The following is a 23,263-nucleotide window of genomic DNA, read 5'->3' on the forward strand; positions in this document are numbered from 1 at the left end:
TGACAACCGGGAATTCTGCTGTCCAGTGACAAAGACTGCACAGGTTTTTATTAGAAATGCCCGTTTTGTGTTCTATAATGGCCTTGGAGGAAGAGTCCTGCGTTTCTCTGCCTGTGGTTGAGTCCAGCTCACGCTCCTGAAGAAGGAGGAGTGGATGTGGGTCCAGGCACTTAACCTCCTCACTGGCTGCAGCTCACGCAGGGCTGCAAGCCGTTCTCGTTGCAGGAAGTACACTTGAGGGCTTTGAAGGAATCCGTGAAGCAGTTGCGAAACACGGACATCTTGCTGCCATGGCACATTGGACACGGGATGAAAGCAAAGCCCCCGCAGGTCTGGCACGTCTGGGGCTGCTGTACCCTCTGGAAGATCAACAGAAATATTTCATAGATAATCCCAAAACTCTAACATGCTCTTTGTTTGACAAGGTTAGAAGGCAGGTTATGAACTACTATTTTAGAAGAGGATGCGCACAGAATTCCCAAACCAGAACGCTTCTAGCTCTGTGGTGTAGGTTTTCACTGCTACACCTCTTTGCAAATAAAAGTTCTTTGGGCTCCCATGTTGCAAAGAACAACAAAAAAGTGTATATTTTTATTAATTGAAAGAGGTTGATCAGAGACACAGAACCCTGCTGTGCTCTTTGTTTCCTTTACAGGTCAGCGTGGCCTTGACCTTGCTCAGGTCAAGGTCACGCTCACCTTGCTCAGCTTGACCTTCCTCAGGTCTCCAGCCTTTTGACAAGACCAACACAGAGATAGGGCTCAAAAGCAGAAAAACAAACAGCCTCAGAGAGGACCAGCAAAACTTTACTCCAACCTTCTGGGTGTGAAAGCCCACCACCATCTTTGTTTCAGAATCAGAAGGACTGTTGGAAACGTCATTTCTGAGTGTTATTTGGAAAGATAGGATGTCCTTCCTTCTGTTCAAGTTATGACCACCCCCACAATAGAAATAAAAAGGCATTTCATCAGAGCAGAAGCAGTTTGTTCTAGTGGCATTCCCTCATGCATGATCTTTTTCTGTTTCAATCATGTCAACGTTGAATGAGTTAAAAACATTCCAGACTTTAAAGACTCACTCCAAGTAAAGTGATGTTTGGGGTGTTTTTTACACGTTCTTAGGGCATTTTTCTGATGATGGAAGACATGTTTAAAGAAAAGCTTAAAATAGCATTTCTGAGTATTCCTTTCTTGAAATGGTTGTGAATCAGGAGCAGATGAAAACATTTAATTAGATACTGCTTGTAGATGTGACATAGAAAATACGCCAGCCCTGCTCAGCTGCGTTCTGATGCTTCCACTTAAAGACGAACATGAGCGTCTTTGTTTTCCTCGTCTGAGCTGGTATCTGGCTCAGAACTGACAGGCTGGATAGCTCTGATATTGTAAGTAAGCTAGAGGGAGAGCATGTAAACAGAGAGCTCTCAGTTTTGGGTGACGAAAAGTGACACTCACAACTCAGGAGCAAAATTTAAATGAACTCCTGCTGCTTTACAGAAACTATGTCCTGAAAAATGACACAAGTTTTTTTTTATTTTGATTAATAATGGCATAATTATAATATAAAAAGACACTGGGAATAATTTTACAATAGATCAGAAGATGATCGGAGTGGGACTTTAAGAAGTCTGCAGCAGTTTTATTCTATTTTTGGAAACTTCATTACCTAACGTGATATTTTCTTAATGATGTCAAGTGGAAATATGTGTCCACTTTTCAGAAATGCTATTTTAAACAATTTGAAGCCCATGAATTTCACAGGAGGTGGCCTTGTTCTGGACCTTTTTCATGCATGACCTTTCAAAGCTGCAGCTTTTTCAATCGCCTCCGGTGGTTTCAGTGTATAATTTAAATGTCAACTTTTGTCCAGCTTAATGTTTTTGCATGTTTAGGTTTCTATGTATGCAAAGCCTGAGGAGATGGCCTCTCCAGGGTTTAGTGACCGCGCTGCAGGTCCGTTTTGACCCACTGTTTCTGCTTAATCTGGCTTTATCTGAATAATTCTGGACAAAAATAACATTTGATTCATAGGGGTTTTCAAAATCACCTGCTTTATGTACTGTAAAAATGTGAATAAATCCAAAATAGAAAAAATTTGCCAGCATTAATCAAACATGGGATCACCTGGTGATGTTTCAGACAGTAAAAACAAACCTCGATTTTAGTCAGAAGATCTCGCAGCTCTCCTGATTCGTTCATGGCGAGTATTTTCTCAGCACCCTGCAGATCAGATATCATGAGGACGATCACTGTCTGGATGTTCCATTCTTGCAGAAGCAGTCGTAAAGACTCACCCCGAGGTAGTGTCCGTCAATGAACACCACAGGTAACGAAGGAGGTTCCCCCACGCGTCGGCACCGCTGCTCCAGCTCCTTACCGAACTCACTGTCCAGGGCGATGTTCTTCTCCACAAACTTCATCCGGTGGTTCTGGAAGATCTTCCTGACCAGCTCGCAGCGCTCGAAGGTCGTCCTCACCACTCTGAAACTGGTGGTGTAGATCACTATCCGGCCAAACTCCACAGACAGTTCCATCTGAGAGTAGAGGAGAAGATCGGTGTGTGAAGAACAGTGGATCATCAGCATTGTCAGAAGCTTCATATTTTCTGTTACTGGAGCTCCAGTTTAGTTTCTTTTCTTCCCTCTGGTTACTTCCTTGCTTCAGTTTTTCGTTTACTCGTGTGTTTTCTTTTACCCCACCTCTCTGTCTGAACTCCATTTGGTTTTTCCACCAAAATGTTTGTTTGCCCTGAAAGAACATTTCCATTCTTAGAGACTTTTTGTTTGTTTTGTACAATCTCTTGATTTGTGCGTCTGAGTGTGTTTCTGGTTTGGTTTTACCTTTCAGAAGAATGTCACTCAGTGAGACTTTGTTTATTAATTTCAGCAAAAGAAACACTCAACGACTTCACTTCAAATTCAGTGATTTGAGGCATAATTACAAAAGAAGAAGCAACATAATGAGTTTTACTTTTTTAACTTTCAAGTGTATTATAATGTTCGTTCCTCACAATAAACAACCTCAAACAGGTATTTTGGTCCATTCACCGATTTTGAGTATTCCTCTTCCTGCACTCTGACCAGCAGCCCCTCCCGATTCACAAAAACGAGTGGGTCCTCACACTGTGACGTCACAAAGTGAGATCAGCCCCTTCCAAGAAGAGTCTGCGCTGCCAGCACCGCCCCCAGGCCAACACACACACCCACTTTCTCCACGGAGCCAGCTGTGTTTGGCAAAAATGCTTTCCTTTTCTGTGCACAATATGCAGATCCCATTTAGCTAAAGTTTGGATGTCTTTTGTTTTTTTTCTTCTGCTGCTGTGACTATATATATATATATATATATATATATATATGTACAGTATATATATAGTCACAGCAGCAGAAGTCAAGGATCTGCCACTGGGTAGAAAAGCGAAGCCGGTCACAGCAGCAGAGGTGGAGGAGTCACTGATGGGTGGGCATTGGTGAGCGTGTACTGTATCAAACCTATTATAAAAATGATATATATATATATATATATATATACATATATACATATATACATATATATATATATATATATATATATATATATATGTATATATGTATATACATATATATATGTATATATATATATACATATATACATATATATATATATATATATATATATATATATATATATATATATATATATATATATATATATATATATATATATATATATATATATATATATATATATATATATATATATATATATATATATATAGGGGATGGACTTCAGAGGGGATGGACTGTGCCTGGTGATGTGGCCAAGACGGATGAGTTCAACCATTTTTATTAGAGGTTTGATTCAGTACACGGACCAAGGAGATGATCATTTACTTTAGTAGTAGGCCCTCCCACCAACCAGTGATCATCGATGGGGGGGGATCAAGGTGGTTGACTCCTGGGTGTGCACCTTGACTGGTCAGAGCAGGCTCAGGCTCTGTATAAGAAAGGGCAGAGTAGGCTGTTCTTCCTGAGAAAGCTAAGGTCCTTTGATGTATGTAGAGACATGTTGCTCCTCTTTTATCAGTCGGTCGTGGCGAGTGTTGTTTTCTATGGGGTTGTATGCTGGGGTGGCAGTATGACCTCAAGGGATTGCATTCGATTGGACAACTGAGCACTGATAAAGAGGTGTGCATCTGTGATCGGGAGGAAGGTGGACTCTGTGGGAACTGTGCTGCAGAAGAGAATGAGTGCCTTGATTCAGAGTAGCCTGGACAATCCCAGACATCCTTTGAACAACACTGCGATTCACTGCGATGCAGGACAGAGCACTTTAGGAACTCATTTGTCCCTTCAGCTATAAGTCAGGCTTTAATACCTAAAGCCTGACGTGTCTAATTTTTTCTGTAAATCTTTTAATGAAATCTCTTGTCAGTCTAACAAAGATTTAATAGCTTGATGGAAAATCTGTCAAGTTTTTCTCAGGCAATAAATCACATTAAACTCAGTTATTGGACCCGTTCAACTTACATTTGAAAACAAACATTTATATTTATATATATATATGCAATTATTTATTAATTATATATATTTATTTATAAAGTTTGGTAGATTATTGATGATCGCATGAATAAGTGTGTCTTAAACTGGGATGGACCTAAACACCTCAAAGTTTTGTGCTCAGTTAATTCACCTGAACTAACTGAAACTGAAAGAGAAACAATGAATATGATCACTGAAACAACATGTAATTGAAGAGAGTCACGTGTTAACCTGAAAAATAATCAGGCATGACCGATGACTCTAGCTGGACTGATTGACCCTTTGCCCCCTGGTAATCCAAACAGGAAGTTCCCGCTGGTTCACAAGAGGCCAACACATAGACCTCTATTAAGAACTAAACAGCTATTACTTTCTTATGAAATAAGTTCTTTTCTATGGAGGTCGTCACACTCATCTGTCCAGCTCCCAGCTCTCATTTATGGTCAATGCAAATGAAATGCACTTTATTCTGCTCAGGTTTGAGGAGATGGCTGCAGCCTATCCCAGCAGGCAGATGATCAGTCCTCATGACCTCGCAGCACAAATGTCACATCCACCCAAAATTCAGATTAACTCCCAATGCAGGATTTAAAATTGCAGGAGGAGACCTGGATAAAGTCCTGACATGTGGAGGGAAAACATGCAAAGTAATTTCATCTGTGCTGTATGTCATGTGTATGCAGCATACTTGACAATAAAGCTGACTTTTACTTTGACTTTGAACTCCTCACAGTATAGATCTGGATTCCAACCAGGAACACCTCACCGTGAGGAAGGCCGTTACACAAGTTACTACACGGTTTGGACTTTTGAAGCACTAAAGTTGATCTGTCAAAGCAGAAGAAACTTTGTGCTGCTCTTCATCCTGAGCGTTTGTTTTCCAAGGATGTATGCTCATGTTCTCTCAATAATATTAACTTTGTTAAGCAGCTGTTGCTCAACTGTGGACATTTTGCACCAAACACATCATTCAAATCCATAACACTAGACATCAGTCCCGCAGATAAAGCTTTACTTTATGAACTTGAATTTATCCAAACAGTTATCCTGCATTTCAAATCCTTCAGAGATTTATAAAAGCTGAGACTTTCTCTGTGGGATCGTGCTGCTTCACCTTGATAAGTATTTAATCTCCACTCTGAAAGAAAGAAAGAAAGAAAAGCCCCCTTAATTGCGCGGAGAGGCTTTATTCGGTCAGTGACACGGTGCGATCACATAATACCAGTTAACAGGAAAACAGTGATGACCTTTTATGTCACCTGCAAGCTCTCTGACCCGTAGGAACAATCGCTGCAGTGCTGACAGAAAGCAGTGCTGCAAATTCATTAACCTGATTAGTTTCTCCTGGAACACTTAACCAAATGCATCATTAATCATTAATTGCTGTGTGGCCTTGTCTGGTCTTTGGAGTCTTCCCGCAGAACAACAACTCTCACTAGAAAGTTGATGGGAAATGGCTTTGAAACACCTCAAGGACATTTGGGACATTAGAGTGTTTGCTATGAAGAAGCCATAAGTTTGATGGACAGTACTTACACAGTTGGAATTAGGAAGGTTTTCAAACAGCGTCTGCCCGGCACTGACTTTATGCTTGACCCCTCTCACCGTCCCATTCTTACTGAGGATGTTGACCCTTTTGGTGGTGAACAGCCAGTCCTTGGTGGCGCCCGCGTGCAGGAGCAGCGCGTCAGGCTCTCCCTCACACTCATCCAGCTCAGAACCCAGAGGTCCGAACAGGTGGGCTTCTCCGGTCGTGGAGGGGGTGCTGGCCCGCTCGGCGTCGGAGCTGCTGGTGCAGTCTGAATCCAGAGAGTCCGAAGGGCCCTCATCCTTGAACATCTCCTTCAGCACCCGCCCGCTGCTCCCTGAGGCCACGCGGAACCTCACCCGCTTCTGCGGCTTCTCCTGCCCTGCCATCAACTCTGTCCCCTCCATTGCGAACCCTCCTCCACATTACATGGCCCCCAGCTCTGCAGTTAGGATCCTTCTTCCTCATTTAGAGGTAAACACGCAGCTCAGACACACTTTTTTTTGTTTCCCATGGATTACTCCCAGGTTTAATCCTCACAGTGTGAACAGATCTAAAAATGACTGGGAGCCTGTAAGCTCCCCTCGCAGTCAAATAGCCACTAAATAATACATGTGTTTCTACCATGGCAACCGAGCAAGCTAATCCCACGTAAAATGATCCTGTCCTTTCAATTATTCATGATTTTCTGCAGAGTTTATAGCAAAGCTTTGATGGAAGACTTTTAACTGTCTGACTTCATACGCTGTTATCAAACAAACATTTCATCTTCTTCTGCAGATAAAAGACAACAGCTGACCTTGGGAGGGCGACAACCCTTCATCAGCTGCTGCAAAATTCTGTTTTTTTAATTTTTGGATGAAACTTGTTGACTGATGAAAAAATCGTATAGTTCATGTTTGGAATTCGTATTCTCCTCATATTGTAGACAGCCCTTCTCACGTGTTCAGCTTTTTTTTCCAACGTCAACAACTTTCTCATTGGCTATTGTCAATGATGTTGGTGATTCCCCTGCAAATTGGCACAGTTTTTAAATAAGATGGCATTTAAAAAGTTTAAGACTTTTTGGAGGACAATCAAATGCACCCTCTGAGCATGTTGTACTCTTGACTGAATCCACATGAGGACTTCCACTTTTATATCCCATCTTTGTGCATTACAAATTTTAAAACGGTTCTTTTTATTTTAACGTGTATGAATTGAATTCAAAAAGCCTTTTCATTAATGTACATAAGTAAAAACAACCATTTTTTTCTTCTTTTTCTCCAAACTTTTTAATGAGTCACAAAAAAGGGCTTGCTCAATTGTTACTGCTGTTAGAAAAAAGGTGGTACTTTGGGTCTGTACCCAACGCTTACAGATCCACTCCAATGAAAATGGTGTTTTTGGTGCTTTTAAAGGGCCAATACCCGGCTATTCTTAAGCCTTTTATAGTAAACAATATTGTGGCGACCGACATTAAGCTGTGTTAATCTGTCTTGTGTTGCTATCCTCAGTTTGTGTTGAGTGATTCTGTTGTGTTCTGTGTTTACATTGGTGGTCTAATTGGTTAGATTAATGGGATTGGAAGAGTGTGGGTGGGGGAGGAGGAGCAAGTGAATAAAAAAGGAATGTCTGAAAGCCTGTATGCTCTGAAAACGAATGGCGTCAGGGCCAGTCTTCCATTTTGTGCTGTTTGGTACGGTTGCTGCCAATGGCAACCATTTGAGCTACATTAAAGGCTTCACATCAGCCGGATGTTACAATATCCATGTATATAATAAAATGTTACCGTTGGCAAGAAAGACTTTTTATTTAAAAAGGTAAGACGACTCGATCCCTGAAGCACTGGCTTTGTGTGGGTGTCGCCCATGTCATGACATCATCCTATAGCCTGCCTCGGCAATGTGTCTGTGTGTCGCCCACGAAAACAAACGATATCCAAACTTTTGCGAAGATGGATGTGCATATTGTGCAAAGAAAATGAGAGCATTTAGCCGATGACTGTTAGGAGAAAGTGTGTGTGAGTTAGCCTGTGCTGGCAGTGCAGACTCTTCTTGGAAGGGGCAGTTCCTCACTTATCTTCGTCACAATGTGAGAACCCGCACATTTCCATAGAATTCTTAATGGGGCTGGTGCTCAGAGAGTAGATTTTTGGAGGAATACTCGGAGATGTGTGAACGAATCAAAATACCACTTTGGGGTTTCTTTTCGTGAGGAAGGAACATTATAAAACACTTTAAAAAATTGATTTGGCATGATAGAGGCCCTTTAACATGTTCTTAAGGCATTTCTCTCATGGAGGACATAGTTAAGGAAAATTAAAATTACATTTTTACAGCTGGATGGCTCCATTTTTGTTGCACAGCTAACATTAGCTTGGGGTTGTGAGGGGCTGTACGCCAGCGGGAGAGCATGTAAACAGATGGGTGATGGAAACTGGGGGCGGGCTTACTCCACACCAGCAGTCCCGTCCAGTCCCATTTGATTAGTTTGTCTTTAAAATTAGAAGTCTGGTTTTGTTTTATTAAATTGGTGTCAAACTTGCATTGTTTTTGAAATGGTTCCTGCAACTCTTTCATTGATTGGACTAATTATTAATATGAGATTAATCATCATGCAGAGGCTGTCTGTTGTTATGTGTGGGCTGGTAATACAGCTTTTTTTTTGTGGTCTGTACAAATATTTACAGTGTTTGATAAAGCAAGAATTGCAAAGATAAGATATATCAAATGACAGGATATGAAAATGTAAAACTTTCTTTTTTTGTGCTGACCATAGTCTGCATTCATTTATTATTGACCCATTAGTGCACATAAAACTATGCCTCTTTTATTTTTGTATTTAACTGCAAAATACTGATTGGTCAAATTCATGTGATGATTTATAAAAAACACGTAGATTGGACATTTTAAAAGCAGAATCTTAATGATACTTTAAAAGACAATTGCCACTGTAATACAGCTGAATGATTTTTTTTTCATGATTTTAGACTTTCTTGAGGCATTGGTCATGTTTTTTTCTGTTTCCTGTAACCCCTTATCTTTCCTTTTCTCAAAAACTTTTGCCTTTTGTCTGGCCACATTTGAAAATAAAAAAATATTTTTCTTAATCCTTCTTGCCCGGATAAATAAAGATTAAATATTGTTTTTTAAGTATTAAAATGACAGGCAACTGGCATTTATGATGTTCTAGCACTCTTGACCGGTCAGTGTCCCCTCAGGCTGTGAGTTCCTTCAAACGGAGTTAAGGTTTGTTTTAGAAATATCTCAGACATCTTCTGTTAGTCTGAAAAGAGTGGCTTAGTGAGATCATCCCTGTACTCCAGTTCATGATTCACTGTAAGGTGATATTATTCCTCAACAGTCCGAGGAGGGAGTGCAGGTGCTGACGAAGTCCTCAGAGAGAAGAAAGGAACATCTAATGTGTCACGGTGACATAATGCTGTCTCAGACAGTTTTTGGTGTCTGCGTGTGTTTGTGTGTGACAGGTTTCCTGGTAAGCAAGAAGCGCTTTTCCTGGAAATGTGTTCTTTCTTTTCAAAATGTTCCCACTGCACATGTTTGCACTTGTTTTATTTGTTAAAATAAAACTTTATAAGGTCCTGAGCTAATTACAATCATGCAATTGACTTCCAGGCCTTTATGATCCAAAGTGACCTCAATTTACAATACAGCTTTGAAAATAAGTTTTGAACTGAACATGAGGATTACACCGGTAGTCATGCAACTGGTAAAATGGAAACGATATAAACAAATATTTACAGTCATTTGTAGATATTTTTTTAAACTTTGGTTTTAGGAGAAGTGTGTAAAGAGCCAATAAGGAAACACTAGTTTGCCAGCTTCTTGAATAAGTAGTGAGTCTCAAACAAAACTGGGTAATTTCAGCTAATTATTTTGATGAAATCCTGTTTTCAAACATTTATGAGGTGTGACCATTGATTGTATATGAGAACCGGACCGAGAGTGTGACAACACCCATGACTTATTTCCATTTCTAACCAAATGAAGTCAATGAAGTTGCCATTTTTTTGGCAGCCAGAAATTGTCAGAAAGTAGTGATTGGTCCAAATCGGTCTGAGTCATCATTTATTACTATGGCAACCACTCTAGCCAATCAGAAGTGAGCTACCATTTGAAAGCGGGCTCAGGAGAATCTGTCGGTCAGAGGCTTTGAATCATAAGACCACATAAACTTTTAATAAGGCATCTGATTGGTCAGTTTATAATTTGAATAACTTTCACTACAGAAAAAAAACACATCCTGAAAATAATTCAACATGTTAATAAATGTATCAGAGCAAGAATGGTTATTCTGACCATGACTGATTAACAGCTGTTTGTTTTCCTTATAAAATTCAATGGGATTTTGGCTTCTTGGAAACAGTACTTCCTATTTGAGGGGGGAGGGGTGACTCGGTCCAGTTCTCATATACAGTTAATGGGTCACCATGCAGAGTATTTCAGACATTTAGATTGGAGTGTAACATGCAGCCAATAACACAGCCTGCACAGTCTTCACATTTTTGTGCATTGTTTATGTTTACTTGTTTTGTGTTTCGCTCTGGTTTGGGGTTTCCCTACTGACAAAGTTTCATTTCATCATCCTTATTAAAACGGGGGTCTTCTTGCTGTGAGGCAAGAGCACTAACCATTGGTATTACTACTGACAAAGCTTATTAAATCATCAATAAGCACTGAAAAGACTATAAAAAACATAAAACAAATAAAATTGTAATGGCCTTCCACTCTGCTGTTCTCATTTACCACCCTTACAAAGTTTTCTGCCCCCCTCCATATAAAATGTTCTAGCTCCGCCACTACTCAGCCTTAGCTTAGCCCCTCCCTCTTCTCAGGTAGAACGCACCTAACAACTCACTGTGGATCAAATCAAACTATGAAAACGGGCAGCTAGATGGTATTTTGTCTTTACATGAGAGTGTGCTCTACCTCCAGAACTGGTTCCCTAATGTTGTGCTGTTCTAACCGCGAAAACATACTTGTAGCTCATAATAGGAGAAAATCGAAACACAAGAAGTGAGGAACTTTCTTTCATTCTAGTACAGACTTCCAAGTCCTTGGAAACCGAATGTATCTGTTTCTGTGGCCATTTTTCCATTCATTTATACAATGTAGCTTTAAAACATTTACAATATCTGAAGCATAAAGTTTCATAATTTTTCTATATATAACAATTACAACTTGTGTTACTTTAACAGCAGCACTAACAGGTTCCTTTCAAAATAAAATACCCCAAAACAGTGTGTCAAATATAACTTGAAATTAAACAGGTTGAAAAGTCAAGTCAAACGTGTTTCTATCATTGTGACTTTGGTGTCCCATTATGCTTTTTTTCCTTTTACTGCAAAATATAAACATGTCAACATTGGTGTAAAGTCCTTTTCCCCCTAATCTATACATGTAAATGCAAGTCTATACTTTAGGAACTTCAAATGGAGGGGCAAAAGACCCCTGCCTTAGGAGAACCTTGTGTGACAGAAGAGAGGGACTTAAAAGGAAATAATACTGCAATCCTTTTTTTTCTACTTTTGACAACTTTTACTGAAAAGATCAATTAAAACTGTGCAGAAAGAAAAAAAAAACAAATGTGAAGATTGCAGGTTGCTTCCATGTTTCCTTAATTCCTGACTGACCTGTTGCAGAATCTTTAAATGCAACAAATACAACCGTTCCATGAGAGATGGAGAGATTTGACTGTTAAAAGAATTGCAGATGAAGAACCACATAGTTCGGAGGCATCGTTGTGAGTTTGATCAAGTGAGTGCAGTGACTCAGAACTTGCGGGTGGCTGACCACTGAACCGCCTCACCCTTTCCTGACCACAGATGATCATCCACAAGGGGGCAGGATGCGATTCAATTACAGCTAAATGTGCTCTGACCAACCACTCCCTAGAAAGCTGTAGGAAAGAAATGAAAAGATTGACAGTGTCATCCAAGCCCACCATGAGAGTGAGATGAAGAAACCAAGCAGAGACTGCAGCTACTGATGCAGTTGGGGTTGATCAGGGTGACTTACAGAAGGGGTTTGACAGTAGAAGTGTTCAGGGGATGAAGACACCAGGCACAACCAGATCTTCATCTCCTGGAACTGAAACTCCAAGTAAAGGATGCAGCAGCAAACACTGTGCTTTTGCTTCCTATTTTCTCCCTCAGCTGCATCTCCTGCAGCAGCAAACCCACCAAGGCAGAAATTCACACAGCACATGATTTATAAGATGGATTTTAACCTGATTTTTTGTGGCTACCTCTTTATCATGGTTTGACATAAACAGGTTAGTGATGTTTTGGGAGAATTGGGGTAGAGTAAAAGAAAGAGTTAGAACAACAAGTACAGTGGAAGGAATACGTATTTAATCCCCTGCTGATTTTGTTTTATTGGTTTGCCCACCTAAAAAGATATTGACTGTCATCCTAACAGTAGGTTTATTTGAATAGTGAGAGATAGAAAATCACAAAGAAATTTTTAAAAATCCACTTTATAGAATTTCTATAAATTTATTTGCATTTCAGTAACAGAAATCAGCATTTGAACTGTCTTTCGGGAATGATTTTGTACTTTGTGGTCAAACCCTTATTGGCAAAAGCAGAGGTCAGATGTTTCTTCTAGTTGATAATTGAGTTTCTGAACATATCAGGAGGAATGTTAGTTGACTCTTCTTTGCAAAAGACTTCTAAGTCGTTTGGATTTGGCAGCTGCTGCTTTGCAACTCTGAGCTTCAGCTCTCTCTATAGGTTTTCTGTAGGAATGAGGGCCAGAGACTGGCTGGCCCACTCTATGACCTTGACATGCTTCTTCAGCCGTTCCTTGGTTGCCTTAGCTGGATGTTTTGGCTCATTATCCTCTTGGAAGATCCATCCACCACCCATTTTAAGCCTCCTGGCTTAAAGAGAGAAGGGGGTTCTCAGAATTTGACGCTACATGGATCCTTCCATTCACACAGCGAAATCATAACGTTTCTACCTCCATGCATGACAGTGGGGATGGTGTTCTTGGGGTCATAGGCAGCATTTCTCTTCCTCCAAACCCAACGGGTTGAGTTGATGCCAATTCAGAGCTCAATTTTGGTCTCATCTGACCACAGCACCTTTTCCCAATCCCTCTCTACATCATGAAGATGTTCACTGGCAGACTCCAGGCAGGTCTGCACATGTGCCCCCTTAAGCAGGGCTACTTTGGAAGCTCTGTAAGATGTTAAACCACTGCAGAGTAAAGTTTTCCCAATGGTTTTCTTGGGGACTGTGCTTCCAGCTGCTTTGAGATCATTACCTATCTCCTGCTGTGTAGTTTCAGGCCCATTTCTCCCTGTTCTCATGATCATGGAAACCTTACCAGGTCAGATCTGGTTTGGAACCCCACACACATATAGATGGACTGATGTTCTTGTATTTTGGTACAATTGCACCAACTGTTGTCACCTTTACCTCCACCTTCTTGCTGATGGTTTTGTAGTCCATTCTGTTCTTGTGCAGGTCTATAATCTTCTCCTTTAAATCCACTGAAAGCACTTTAGTCTTTTCCATGTAGGAGAGTTTGGAGTCTGACGTCCTGTGGACAGGTGTCATATCTACAGGTGATTCATTCATACAGGTGTCTTCAATTCAGGTGACAGGTTGAATAGGAGAGTCCAACTGCTCTGTGTGAACCAGAACTCCTAATGGTTATTATTTCAAATACAAATTCATTAAATAAAATGCAAATAGATTAATATGCATTCTTTAAAGTCAGTTTCTTAATTTTCTTGGTGATTTTTTATCCCTTACTGTTCAAATGAACTTACCATTAGATGACAGACTGGCAATTTATTTTAAGTGGGCAAACCTACAAAATCAGAAATGGATGTAAAAAAACTTGTTTCCACCACTGTAGATCTTTTAACTAATGAGACATTTTAATACCTGAAACACATTTTAAGTGACAAATATTTTTGTGCTTCCAAGGTGAGACCTCCACTCTGATAACTTTAGGGAATCATTTATGGGACAGTGTGAATTTAATGCTGCATGCTTCCCCTCGGATAAAAATGCTGACCTTTATGAATGTCACCCTCAAGGACACCAGGTAGTTTTTGGAATGTGCTAATCACACTATTAAACATACAGTTTGATGACAACAGGGGAGAGCACTTATGTATTTGCCAAATAGAAAACAAACCAAACATTTCAAAATGAACAAACGTCTGGGGAAACAGCAGGCAAAACTTGAATTTCCTAGTATCAGATTTTATGTAGGTAATCACATTCTTTTTAACAAGTTATATGAAACAAAAAGAATAATTTTAGTTGATCATTGCTAAGACAAATGAAAAAAAAACGATTTATGGAGATTTTCTTTTTTGTGTTCATGTTTTAGTTTTAATAGTTCATAGACAAATACATTTACTATTTGGAATCATCATGTAAAACTGATGTGTGTTTGTGAAAACAGAAGTCCACCCTAACAAAATACGCAGATGAATGGATTCTGAGTTTGACTGGAGAGTTTTACTGCATTTTGAATTCTGCTCCCCTGTTTGCAGTTGACACAGATTTTGAAAATGTCTAAGCCCGGCGAAGTGTCTCATTGTTTGGGCTGGATGTGCTGTGAGAAAGAAAAAAAAACTGCAACTCACATAATTGAAGAGGCAGGCTTCTTATCACTGTTGCTTAGCAACCGTGGGAGCCACAGAACCAAATCCCCATGGTGGCAAGCTGATGTTGAATTAGGTGTAGTGGGGGGAAAAGAGAGAAAATCTTCTGGAGAGATGTGTCTCTGTCAGGAGGAAGCAGAAAAAAAACACGCTTGGGTGTTCATCTTTCATTTTTGGATGTGTTGAATCTTGGTCTCCTGCTTTGTGAAACAACCACTCTGGGTGATAGTGTTAGTTTACATTTTTTATTTATTTACTGCAGAATTCTGGACTTAAAAACCATTTTCTGCTGCATTGCCAGCACATTCTACTGAACTCTGTATTATAATCCTCCTGCAGCCGTGAAATAATTGTAATTTAACATGACTTGTTTATTCATTAAAACAAGTGAAAAGCCTCCTGCATTGATCCCACTCATAAGAGTCTGTTCCAGCAAAAATGCATGAAATTGACCACATTAAACAGCTGGTCTCTATGGACACAAAAGCAGGGTGTTCTGCATTGTTAAGACGCTGACTCCATCCAGCTGTAGTGTATCTGCAGTTCTCTCAGGCAACTGCAGTGGTGCTGCTGCATTACAAATGCCACCCGTCCTCCTATTTGCATTTCAGCTGCAGTAGGAGCAAAAAAAGGCATTGCGCAGCAGAGTTGCTGTTTCTTTTCTCCTAATGGTTGCAAGCAGAGTGTTTTAATTTGTTCAGTCTCACTTCACTCAGTCCATGTTCGTACAGATTCAAGCATGAAAGTGCCACACTGGTGAGGAAGATGAAGGAAATGTGAATCTTGACTAAGTCACCTGTGGATTAAATCTTCTGCTGAGCTGGTCTCTAGACAATAATCAGATAATAACACAGGCACTGATACCAGTGTCTGCCTACAACCGGCTTATTCCATTGTTGCTGTGAACATCCACGCCACTGCAAGGCGAGCTGTGTTTACATGCGTGATTAGTCAATGTTCCCTGCAAAATATGAGACTCACATAACAGACTCATTATGCGTCAAAGTCTCTTTGTAGATGGAAACTGCAAACTTGTTGCTCTGCAAACACAAAAATGGGAGATAACAACAGAGTGGCTGTAACTGGCAGATAATAACATTACCGTAACCCCAATCCATTTAAATGGAATATTCATGTTAATGATACTTGAACGCTTAGAATTACTTTTTCGTTTGGCTTTATATTGTGTCTTATTTCACAGTGACCACTTCTTAAACCTTATGAGACCATTTGTTCTTCATCTCAATATAATTTTGATGTAGCCTCATGATGCTTTTTGGCTGCCAGGTTAGGTGGATGATGGTTAATGGAATCACCAATGCTCAATATATAGCATAGCATAGCATAACATAGCATAACATAGTATAATATAGTATAGTATAGTATAGTATAGTATAGTATAGTATAGTATAGTATAGTATAGTATAGTTTAGCATAGCATAGGATAGTATAGCATAGTACAGTACAGTATAGTAAGGCATAATATTGTGTAGTGTTGTACAATGTAGTCTATAATATAGTCTAGTTAAATATAGTACAATGTTGTATAGTGTATCATAGAATAGTATATCATAGTATAGCAAAGTTAAGTATAATATAGTATAGTATAGAGTAGTAAGGCATATTACAGTGTAGAGTTCTATATTAAAGTCTAGTGTAGTATAGTAAATTATAGCACAGTGCAAAATAATAAAATATAGTACAATGTTGTGTAGGGTTAGTACAGTGTATCATAGTATAGTATAGCATAGCATAGTATAACACAGCATAATATAGTGTGGTACGGTATAATATAATACATTATAGTACAGTATATAGTGGGTTGTGTTTGTGGTGTTGTAGATAACGTATAGCATAGCACTGTAGTCTACCATTGTTTTGGAAAGAATATGCCAAAAAGTAAATGACAACTACTATAATATAGTATAGTATAGTATAGTATAGTATAGTATAGTATAGTATAGTATAGTATAGTATAGTATAGTATAGTATAGTATAGAAGTTATAAATCACCGGAGGTAGGAGTATATAACTTGTACTTGAGTAAAAGTCTGTGGCTCAAAAAATGACTTGATTAGATTACTCATTCAAAAAATACTCAATTTAGAGTAAAACAATTTTGAAGTCTAAAATATTGAGTACATTTTTGTAATGTCGTTAGAGTCTAAGCTTTATTTGTAAATGCTGAAATAAAATGTGGAATTAACTTGATAGATGTAAACTTCCTCTTGTTTACACTCTTTTCTTTTGTGCCATTATTTGATATTCTGATAACAGCCTAGAATTATAACTGAAAAATGCAATGGTTATTGTACTTTTATTGCAGAGATTATGACCTATTCTCAAGCTAACAATGACATTTTAGTGACAAATACATATGGATGACACCACCACACATCAATTCGCGTTTACACACATTGCAATCATTCAGAACAACTGAATGACACCTTTGTGGATGCTTCCAAGTTACAAAACAATATTTTCTGTAATTTCTGGTCACATTTATTTCAATATTTGTGTGTAAAAGTTGTAGCTGAATTGCAAAGAAAAATATAAAATTGTAGCTGTGATATTGCAAAGCAACATGTTTCAAATGTATTTTTAGTAGTAGGAGTTTTTTTAAGTACAACATTTTAGTGGGGTTATTTCACTAAAACGTAATTCACTAGCGACAACATGAGATACCGCAGAGGGCGGAGGTGTTTAGAGCTACCAACATTTATTGTTGGAAACATTTAAAAAATAATCAGCTTTGCTGCACACCAGAGCTCACTCGGGTTAAAAGTGTTCACATTGGTGGCAAACGTACTTTTTGATGAGCCCTTTTCACACTATTATTTTCCCGGTGGACAGTTTTTTCATTTGCTCGTCCCCTCCCACTGCAGCTATTTGGTACAGTCCACATTGTGTAGCGGTGCCATCCCCCTCACTTCAGTTCATGGTAAATCCGCGTCCGCTCCGGCTCCATGGAGGTCTACTTTCGGCGTTGTTCCGCCGCCGCGTGACTCTGCTTCGCGGAGGGAGGACACACGCAGGACCCCTTGCCATGTATTTGTCACCTCAAGAAAATTGAAGTTGGCTGTGTCTCGGTATCTCGTCTGTGTCTCCCATGATAAGCACTTATCAAGTCGCAGTTCACCCTGCGTGAAGGAGAGGCTCCTCCGCTGAATTTTCACCGTTGTTTTGTAATTCTTTGACGGCTGGGAAGGCGGCGGCCACAAGGAGGAGGATAACTGCCGCGGCCGATTGGCAGGTGCCATCGCCCGGCTCTGCGTGAGGAGATGCCGCCCGTCCAGAGAACCATGTCGGACCTTCGTTCTCGAGTGGAAGGTATGAGGCAACTAGTTTAAGAAAGACATTCACAGGCTTCTGTTGTTGTTTTTTTTACTTTGTTCGTGGGTAACGGCCAGCCGGGGAGCATTTTTGTGCAAAAACCTGCTAGCTCCACAGGGCTGTATTCACTAAACCAAAAGCCAAGATTCAGAAGTTTTGTCAAGAAGAAGTCGCGAAGAACACATCAAAACCAGATTTGAATGCAAAACAAGCTGGTAAAACGATTAAAAAGTTGTCTTAAAGTGAAAGTAGGAGTCTGCTGTCAAAAGCAGGCGTCTGTAAATAAACAGGACCAACAACTGCTGTGCGAGTCTGGAGAAGAAACTAGTTCGTTGTTTCGCTATCGTGAACAGGACAGCTTTGGCCTTCCCTCTTCTGTCGTTGGAATGAAGAAGTTGCGTTTTTTCTAAATTAATTAATTCATTCATTTATTTTTAGTGGTAGTAGTACAAGTGCATCTCCAGCCCTGTGGCTCTGATGGTGCAGAACTTTCACTGCACCAGCAGCAGTGTCACTTATCCTTTTTGACCAGGATGAACTAGGATGGTTGGAGGACTAATACTCAGCATGGTGCTCACTGACTTTAGGACTTGGAAGCTGCTTGGTGCATTTGGAGAGAGAAGAGAACCAATCAGTGTCTTTGTAGATTTTGGATTTCGGGCTGCAATGACAGGTTGCCTTCATGAAGTTTGCACATTGACTGTTTTCCAGACGACTCTTTTGTCTGAGAGGATGCAGTGTTCATCTGTTATGGGTGTAACGATTCATTTTTAGCAACTATTCGATCCATATCATATATTGTGGTTGCTGATATGATTCTTAGTCTATATTGGTACATTTTGAATGATCCAATTTGATTTGATTCACTGACCTACAATGGATCCAGGACATCTTTAGCCAAAACTTCAACCAGCGTGACTCTGAGAGAAATACCTGCTACTGAACAGTGTAGGTGAAGTTTTCCACGTTCCTTGTATTTCTTGCAAGATAATCAAGTGTAAATTAAACAAACAAGTAAAATTTTATTTTCACAAAGTTCAGTCCACATCCAACCAGCTCAGTGGCCTTGTGGCGGACATTCTGTGATAGTGTCCGCTGTGACTGGAAGGTCGTGAGTTCAAATCCAGGGCGAGTCATACCAAAGACAATGCCTCCCTGCTTGACACTCAGCATTAAGGGGTTGGATTGGGGGGGTTAATCCTGGAGGATCCCCCAGGGGATGGGTCAAATGCGGAGAACAAATTTCACATACCTAGGTAGGGATGGGTATCGTTAAGGTTTTAACGGTACTACTACTCTTATTGATACTGCTTATCAATCCGGTATTTTAACGATACTCTTATCGATACTTTTTGAGGATGAAAAATAAATAAATAAATAAATAACAAACTAAGAGCATAAAGTGTTTTATTTCCTCATTATGCAACAACATTTTTTATTTTAACAAAATATTTTACTTTACATTTTTCCAAATTGAATAGTAAAATACATGAAAAACGACGTTATTTAAAGAAAAATAAACAGCAATGTTTTGAAATATTGCTGTCATGATGTAAATATAAAACGAATTAAATAAACTCTTCACTCTAAAATAAAATACAGTTGGATAGGGCAACATGGTGGAGTACGCAGTATGCAGGTAGATTGCAGAAAGCCGCACGTTTGCACGCTGCATATGGTGGGTGATTTGAACTATAATAAACACAATCAACTTTGCTAATAATTTACTTTTTCTGCGAGTCCTGTGTTCAAACTTCAAGCGCTTCTGGGAACATGAACGCGCACCCCCAACACTCTTGCGCGGCAAGCGCCACTTCCTCTTACACACGCAGCGCTGACACACATACACTCTCATTCTACAACACCTATATAGTTAGTTCATTAGTTAGATAGGTAGTAGTTAGTTGTTACTGTTATTTATTAATAAAGAATACTGCGTTGTAATTATGAGTTGTATTCATTTCCGACATGGCCGCCAGGGGATATTGTGTTCCGCGGCGGCGGGTGGGGCTGCGGTTAACCGTGACTCCTGCTGCTTCATCAGCGCAGTGATCAAAAATCCTACACTGTCACAGCTCTAGTTTATGTCTTGTGGGCCACAAATACCGATACTGCGGTCTTGAAGAATGTTGCCCCGGGGCTCGTTCAATACCGGGGCTCGGTACCTAGGTGTGTGACAGCTTATTGTACTTTAACTTTAACAAGAATATAGACCAAAGGGAACATTATTAGAACATTCTACCCCTCTGTATGGTCACATGTCTTTGCTAAATTCAATTTTCTCTACACATTGGACTGGAATGATGGACTGACCAGTTTTTGCTGAATCACGTTGTCTGCTGTGATGGCACTTGGTCGTTTTTACATTATAGGAAACTGAACCTACCGTGGCTCAATCCAAATTGCATTTTCCAGGTTTGATTCTAATTGATTTATTTAATTTTCAAACAATTTTATAATGGTATGGGTCGATTGAACTTGCCTCAAACAAATCGGTCTGGTTGGGCTGCAGGTATACAAATCAATCATCAATTAAGTCGATAAATTGTTATACCACTGTTATCTACGAGGACTTTCCTTTAGATGTTTATAACGTGTCTGCTTCGCTTCACTGTTGGGGAGTGTCTCAGCTTCTCCAACGTTGAGCCAGAAAGAAAAAGATTAGAGGCAATCATCTGGAAGCAATAAAAGGTAAACAACAAAGCGTCTTACAGCAACTCCAGTTTCTCTCACTAAACATTAATAGGATGACCTCCAGACATGCGCCTCTTAGTTTCAAGCATTGACTATATATGAGAACTAGACTGAGTCACCCCTCCTCCATCGCATTCTAAACAGGAAGTACACGCTGGCTTCAAGAAGCCAAAATCCCATAGACCTTTATAGAGAAATAAACAGCTATTACTGTCATTCTATGGGTCAGAATAACTATTTTTGCTCTGCTACCTTTTTAACATGTTGTTGCTAATTGCTTTTTATGTTATTTTTTTCTTAAATACAAGTTATTTGTTAAAAAATGACCAATCAGATGCCTTAATTAGAGTATGTGGTACCCACACACAAAATTTTTGATGTGTTTGACTCTCTCATGTCTACTTTCAAGTGGTAAGGGTGTGGCCTTCCAACAAGCTCATTCCTGATTGGTAAGGGTGGTTGGCATAGAAATGAGGACGTAGACCGATTTGGACCAATTGCATCTTATTGACGTTGTCTGGCTCCAACATGGCGGTGTCTGTATTGTGAAAACTTGACGACTGAATTGACTTCATTTGGTTGGAGCTGGAAGTAAACCATTTTCTCTGGATAACGTCACACTCACTTGGTTCAGTTCTCATATACAGTCAACGGTGGCAACTAAAAACACTTTAAATTATGGTTGGGAGAAATACTAAAATCCTATTGTCATAAAGTATCTCAAGAATTGTACATGTTTGCTGTGTAGTTAGTTTGCATCGCCGAGGTTTGACTCCATTTTAGGGTTATCTATCCCCTCAGTCTATCCTCTGACTGTTAAACAAACCTTTTACTGTAAAAGCGAATTCTGAACATTCTCTCTTGTAGGTTGTTACACAACGCGGGGCAGGGATCAAGCTACTTTAGTTTCTAGAAGTTGACATGCTGCCAAAATACTAAATTGGTTCAATTTCAATTCACAAGTTCATTATTTGCTTCAAATTATGGTTTGACTCAACTTGATTGAAATATTGACTTGTAAATTGTTATTTGAAAACATATTGGTTTGATTTTAAAGAAGTGTTTTTTTACATACCATAACTTACATTAAACTGAAGACATGGAACGTTTTGTAAATATTATTTCTTACAGAAGAAATTTGCAAAAAGAAACATTCTTTAATAAAAAAAAGAATAAAAGAATTTAATTTTTCTGAATGTTGTTTTGTAATACAGAAATCACATATCTAACGGAAACACAACCATGACCCAAAAATCAATGTTTGAACCGAATAATGGGGGAAGTGAATCTGATGCCTTCTTTTTTCATGCATATTTTTCCCTTTTGACCTTTTTATTATGTTGTATTTGACTGTGCCGTCTTTAAACTGCTTTAGGATTGAAACTGAAAGGAACTGAAAGGAAAAAATCTGACAGTCTCAAAGTCGCAAATTCCTTTTTTTAGGGTTGACACCTGCATGATTTGTGGTTGACGGGACGACGGCGCTAAGCACAGTTGTATTGTAGTCAATGTACCTGTTTTCCCTTGCTAAAACACACGTCGCATACCCAATGTGAACCCAGCATAAGGGACCTTTTGATCCTTCAACTAAAATATTTTCCATATTTTTCAAGCTGACACTTTTTTTCTCTAATAGATCAGTAAAGTAAAATTAGATTACCCTAGCTAAAAATTAGACTAAACGCATTAAGAAACGACTCAGTCCATATCAGGTTTATCTGTTTACCTCAAGAAAAGCTGGTATTATTGCATTTACGGTCATCTCGAGTGTAATGAAAGCTATTAGGCCAAAAAATGTGAACACAGATATGGATTTTACCCTGCTATTGTTGACCACTGCAGCTGCTGCAGTCATGAGAGGGAACTCATCAATTATGCAGTAGCTATCGCTGTCACACTTTCCCCCTTTGTTTTTCCTGAAGTTACACTAAACAGTCGGCCTTTCACTTGTGCGGCGGCTCTCTTATCCTGGCCTCAGTAAAAACTAGAGCCTTGTCTTTTATTTTTGGGGCTTCTTTCTTAAGTTTGACACTGCGTGCTTCAGCAGCAGCTGTTTCCTAGCCTCACGTGTGCCCCTTTTGCTTTCTTCCTGCTGGATTTCTCATAGTGCTTTTGCAGGATGCTGAGCACACTCCCTTCCCTTGAGTTTTGCATTTTAATCACCAATGTGCATCCGGCAGGCTTCTGTCTAGAAATGCTAGTACTCTGCCAGGCTTACCACCTAATCCATCAGCCGCCTGCCTCTGTCCATGCCCCCCACCCCCCAGTCTTATGCACCACGTGCTGCTCCACTCTGTGTCTCTCTCTTTTGTTGTCCTGTAAAAAAAAAAAACCAAACATCCAATATCACAACGTCAATCTGGCTTAACGTGTTGCCAAAATTACCCTACCTGCCATCAGCATGTCTGCAGTTTTCTCCAGCAGGGCCTGCTTTAGATGTCTGCTGTACAGACTTCAGTGATCTGTGATCTCTTAGAGAGGCTTCGTCACATGTTCCAGTGATGCGTCTCTACAGTCAGACAACTCTGGTCTTATCCAAAGGTGTAGACAGGAAGATGAAC

At 39.6% G+C, this 23,263-nt stretch overlaps 2 protein-coding genes across 5 annotated transcripts in view; one reads left to right on the top strand and one right to left on the bottom strand.

Annotated features, from left to right (window-relative positions):
* Window positions 1-13: 13 nt before the first annotated feature.
* grxcr1a (glutaredoxin and cysteine rich domain containing 1 a) lies at window positions 14-6,585 on the bottom strand. Its single transcript, XM_011479873.4, has 4 exons — window positions 6,053-6,585; window positions 2,294-2,533; window positions 2,154-2,219; window positions 14-359 (listed from the first exon to the last, which is right to left on the bottom strand). The coding sequence occupies exons 1-4, from the start codon at window positions 6,449-6,451 to the stop codon at window positions 180-182; spliced, it is 885 nt and encodes a 294-aa protein (XP_011478175.1). The 5' UTR covers window positions 6,452-6,585; the 3' UTR covers window positions 14-179.
* An 11,008-nt stretch (window positions 6,586-17,593) lies between these two features.
* The window catches only part of atp8a1 (ATPase phospholipid transporting 8A1), a 121,810-nt gene continuing 116,140 nt past the window's right edge, over window positions 17,594-23,263 (top strand). For 2 of the 4 annotated variants that reach the window (XM_023958985.2, XM_023958987.2), the window contains exon 1: window positions 17,604-18,005. In XM_023958985.2, the coding sequence (XP_023814753.1) occupies window positions 17,957-18,005 (49 nt within the window). In that variant the 5' untranslated portion in view covers window positions 17,604-17,956. Of the gene's footprint in view, window positions 18,006-23,263 lie in introns of all 4 variants that reach the window. The other 2 variants (XM_023958984.2, XM_078953532.1) reach the window with 2 other exon arrangements.

The sequence above is a fragment of the Oryzias latipes genome, chromosome 10, assembly GCF_053564925.1.
Source record: "Oryzias latipes strain Hd-rR chromosome 10, Olatipes_Hd-rR_3.1".
Taxonomy (NCBI): Eukaryota; Metazoa; Chordata; class Actinopteri; order Beloniformes; family Adrianichthyidae; genus Oryzias; species Oryzias latipes.

Excerpts from the sequence above, each read along its gene's own strand:
- grxcr1a (XM_011479873.4), bottom strand. The coding sequence starts at position 6,451 with ATGGAGGGGACAGAGTTGATGGCAGGGCAGGAGAAGCCGCAGAAGCGG. Across the intron at positions 2,534-6,052 it reads ACCTTCCTAATTCCAACTGT|ATGGAACTGTCTGTGGAGTT; the intron begins GTAAGTACTGTC and ends CTCTACTCTCAG. Across the intron at positions 360-2,153 it reads ATCTTCTGACTAAAATCGAG|AGGGTACAGCAGCCCCAGAC; the intron begins GTTTGTTTTTAC and ends TTGATCTTCCAG.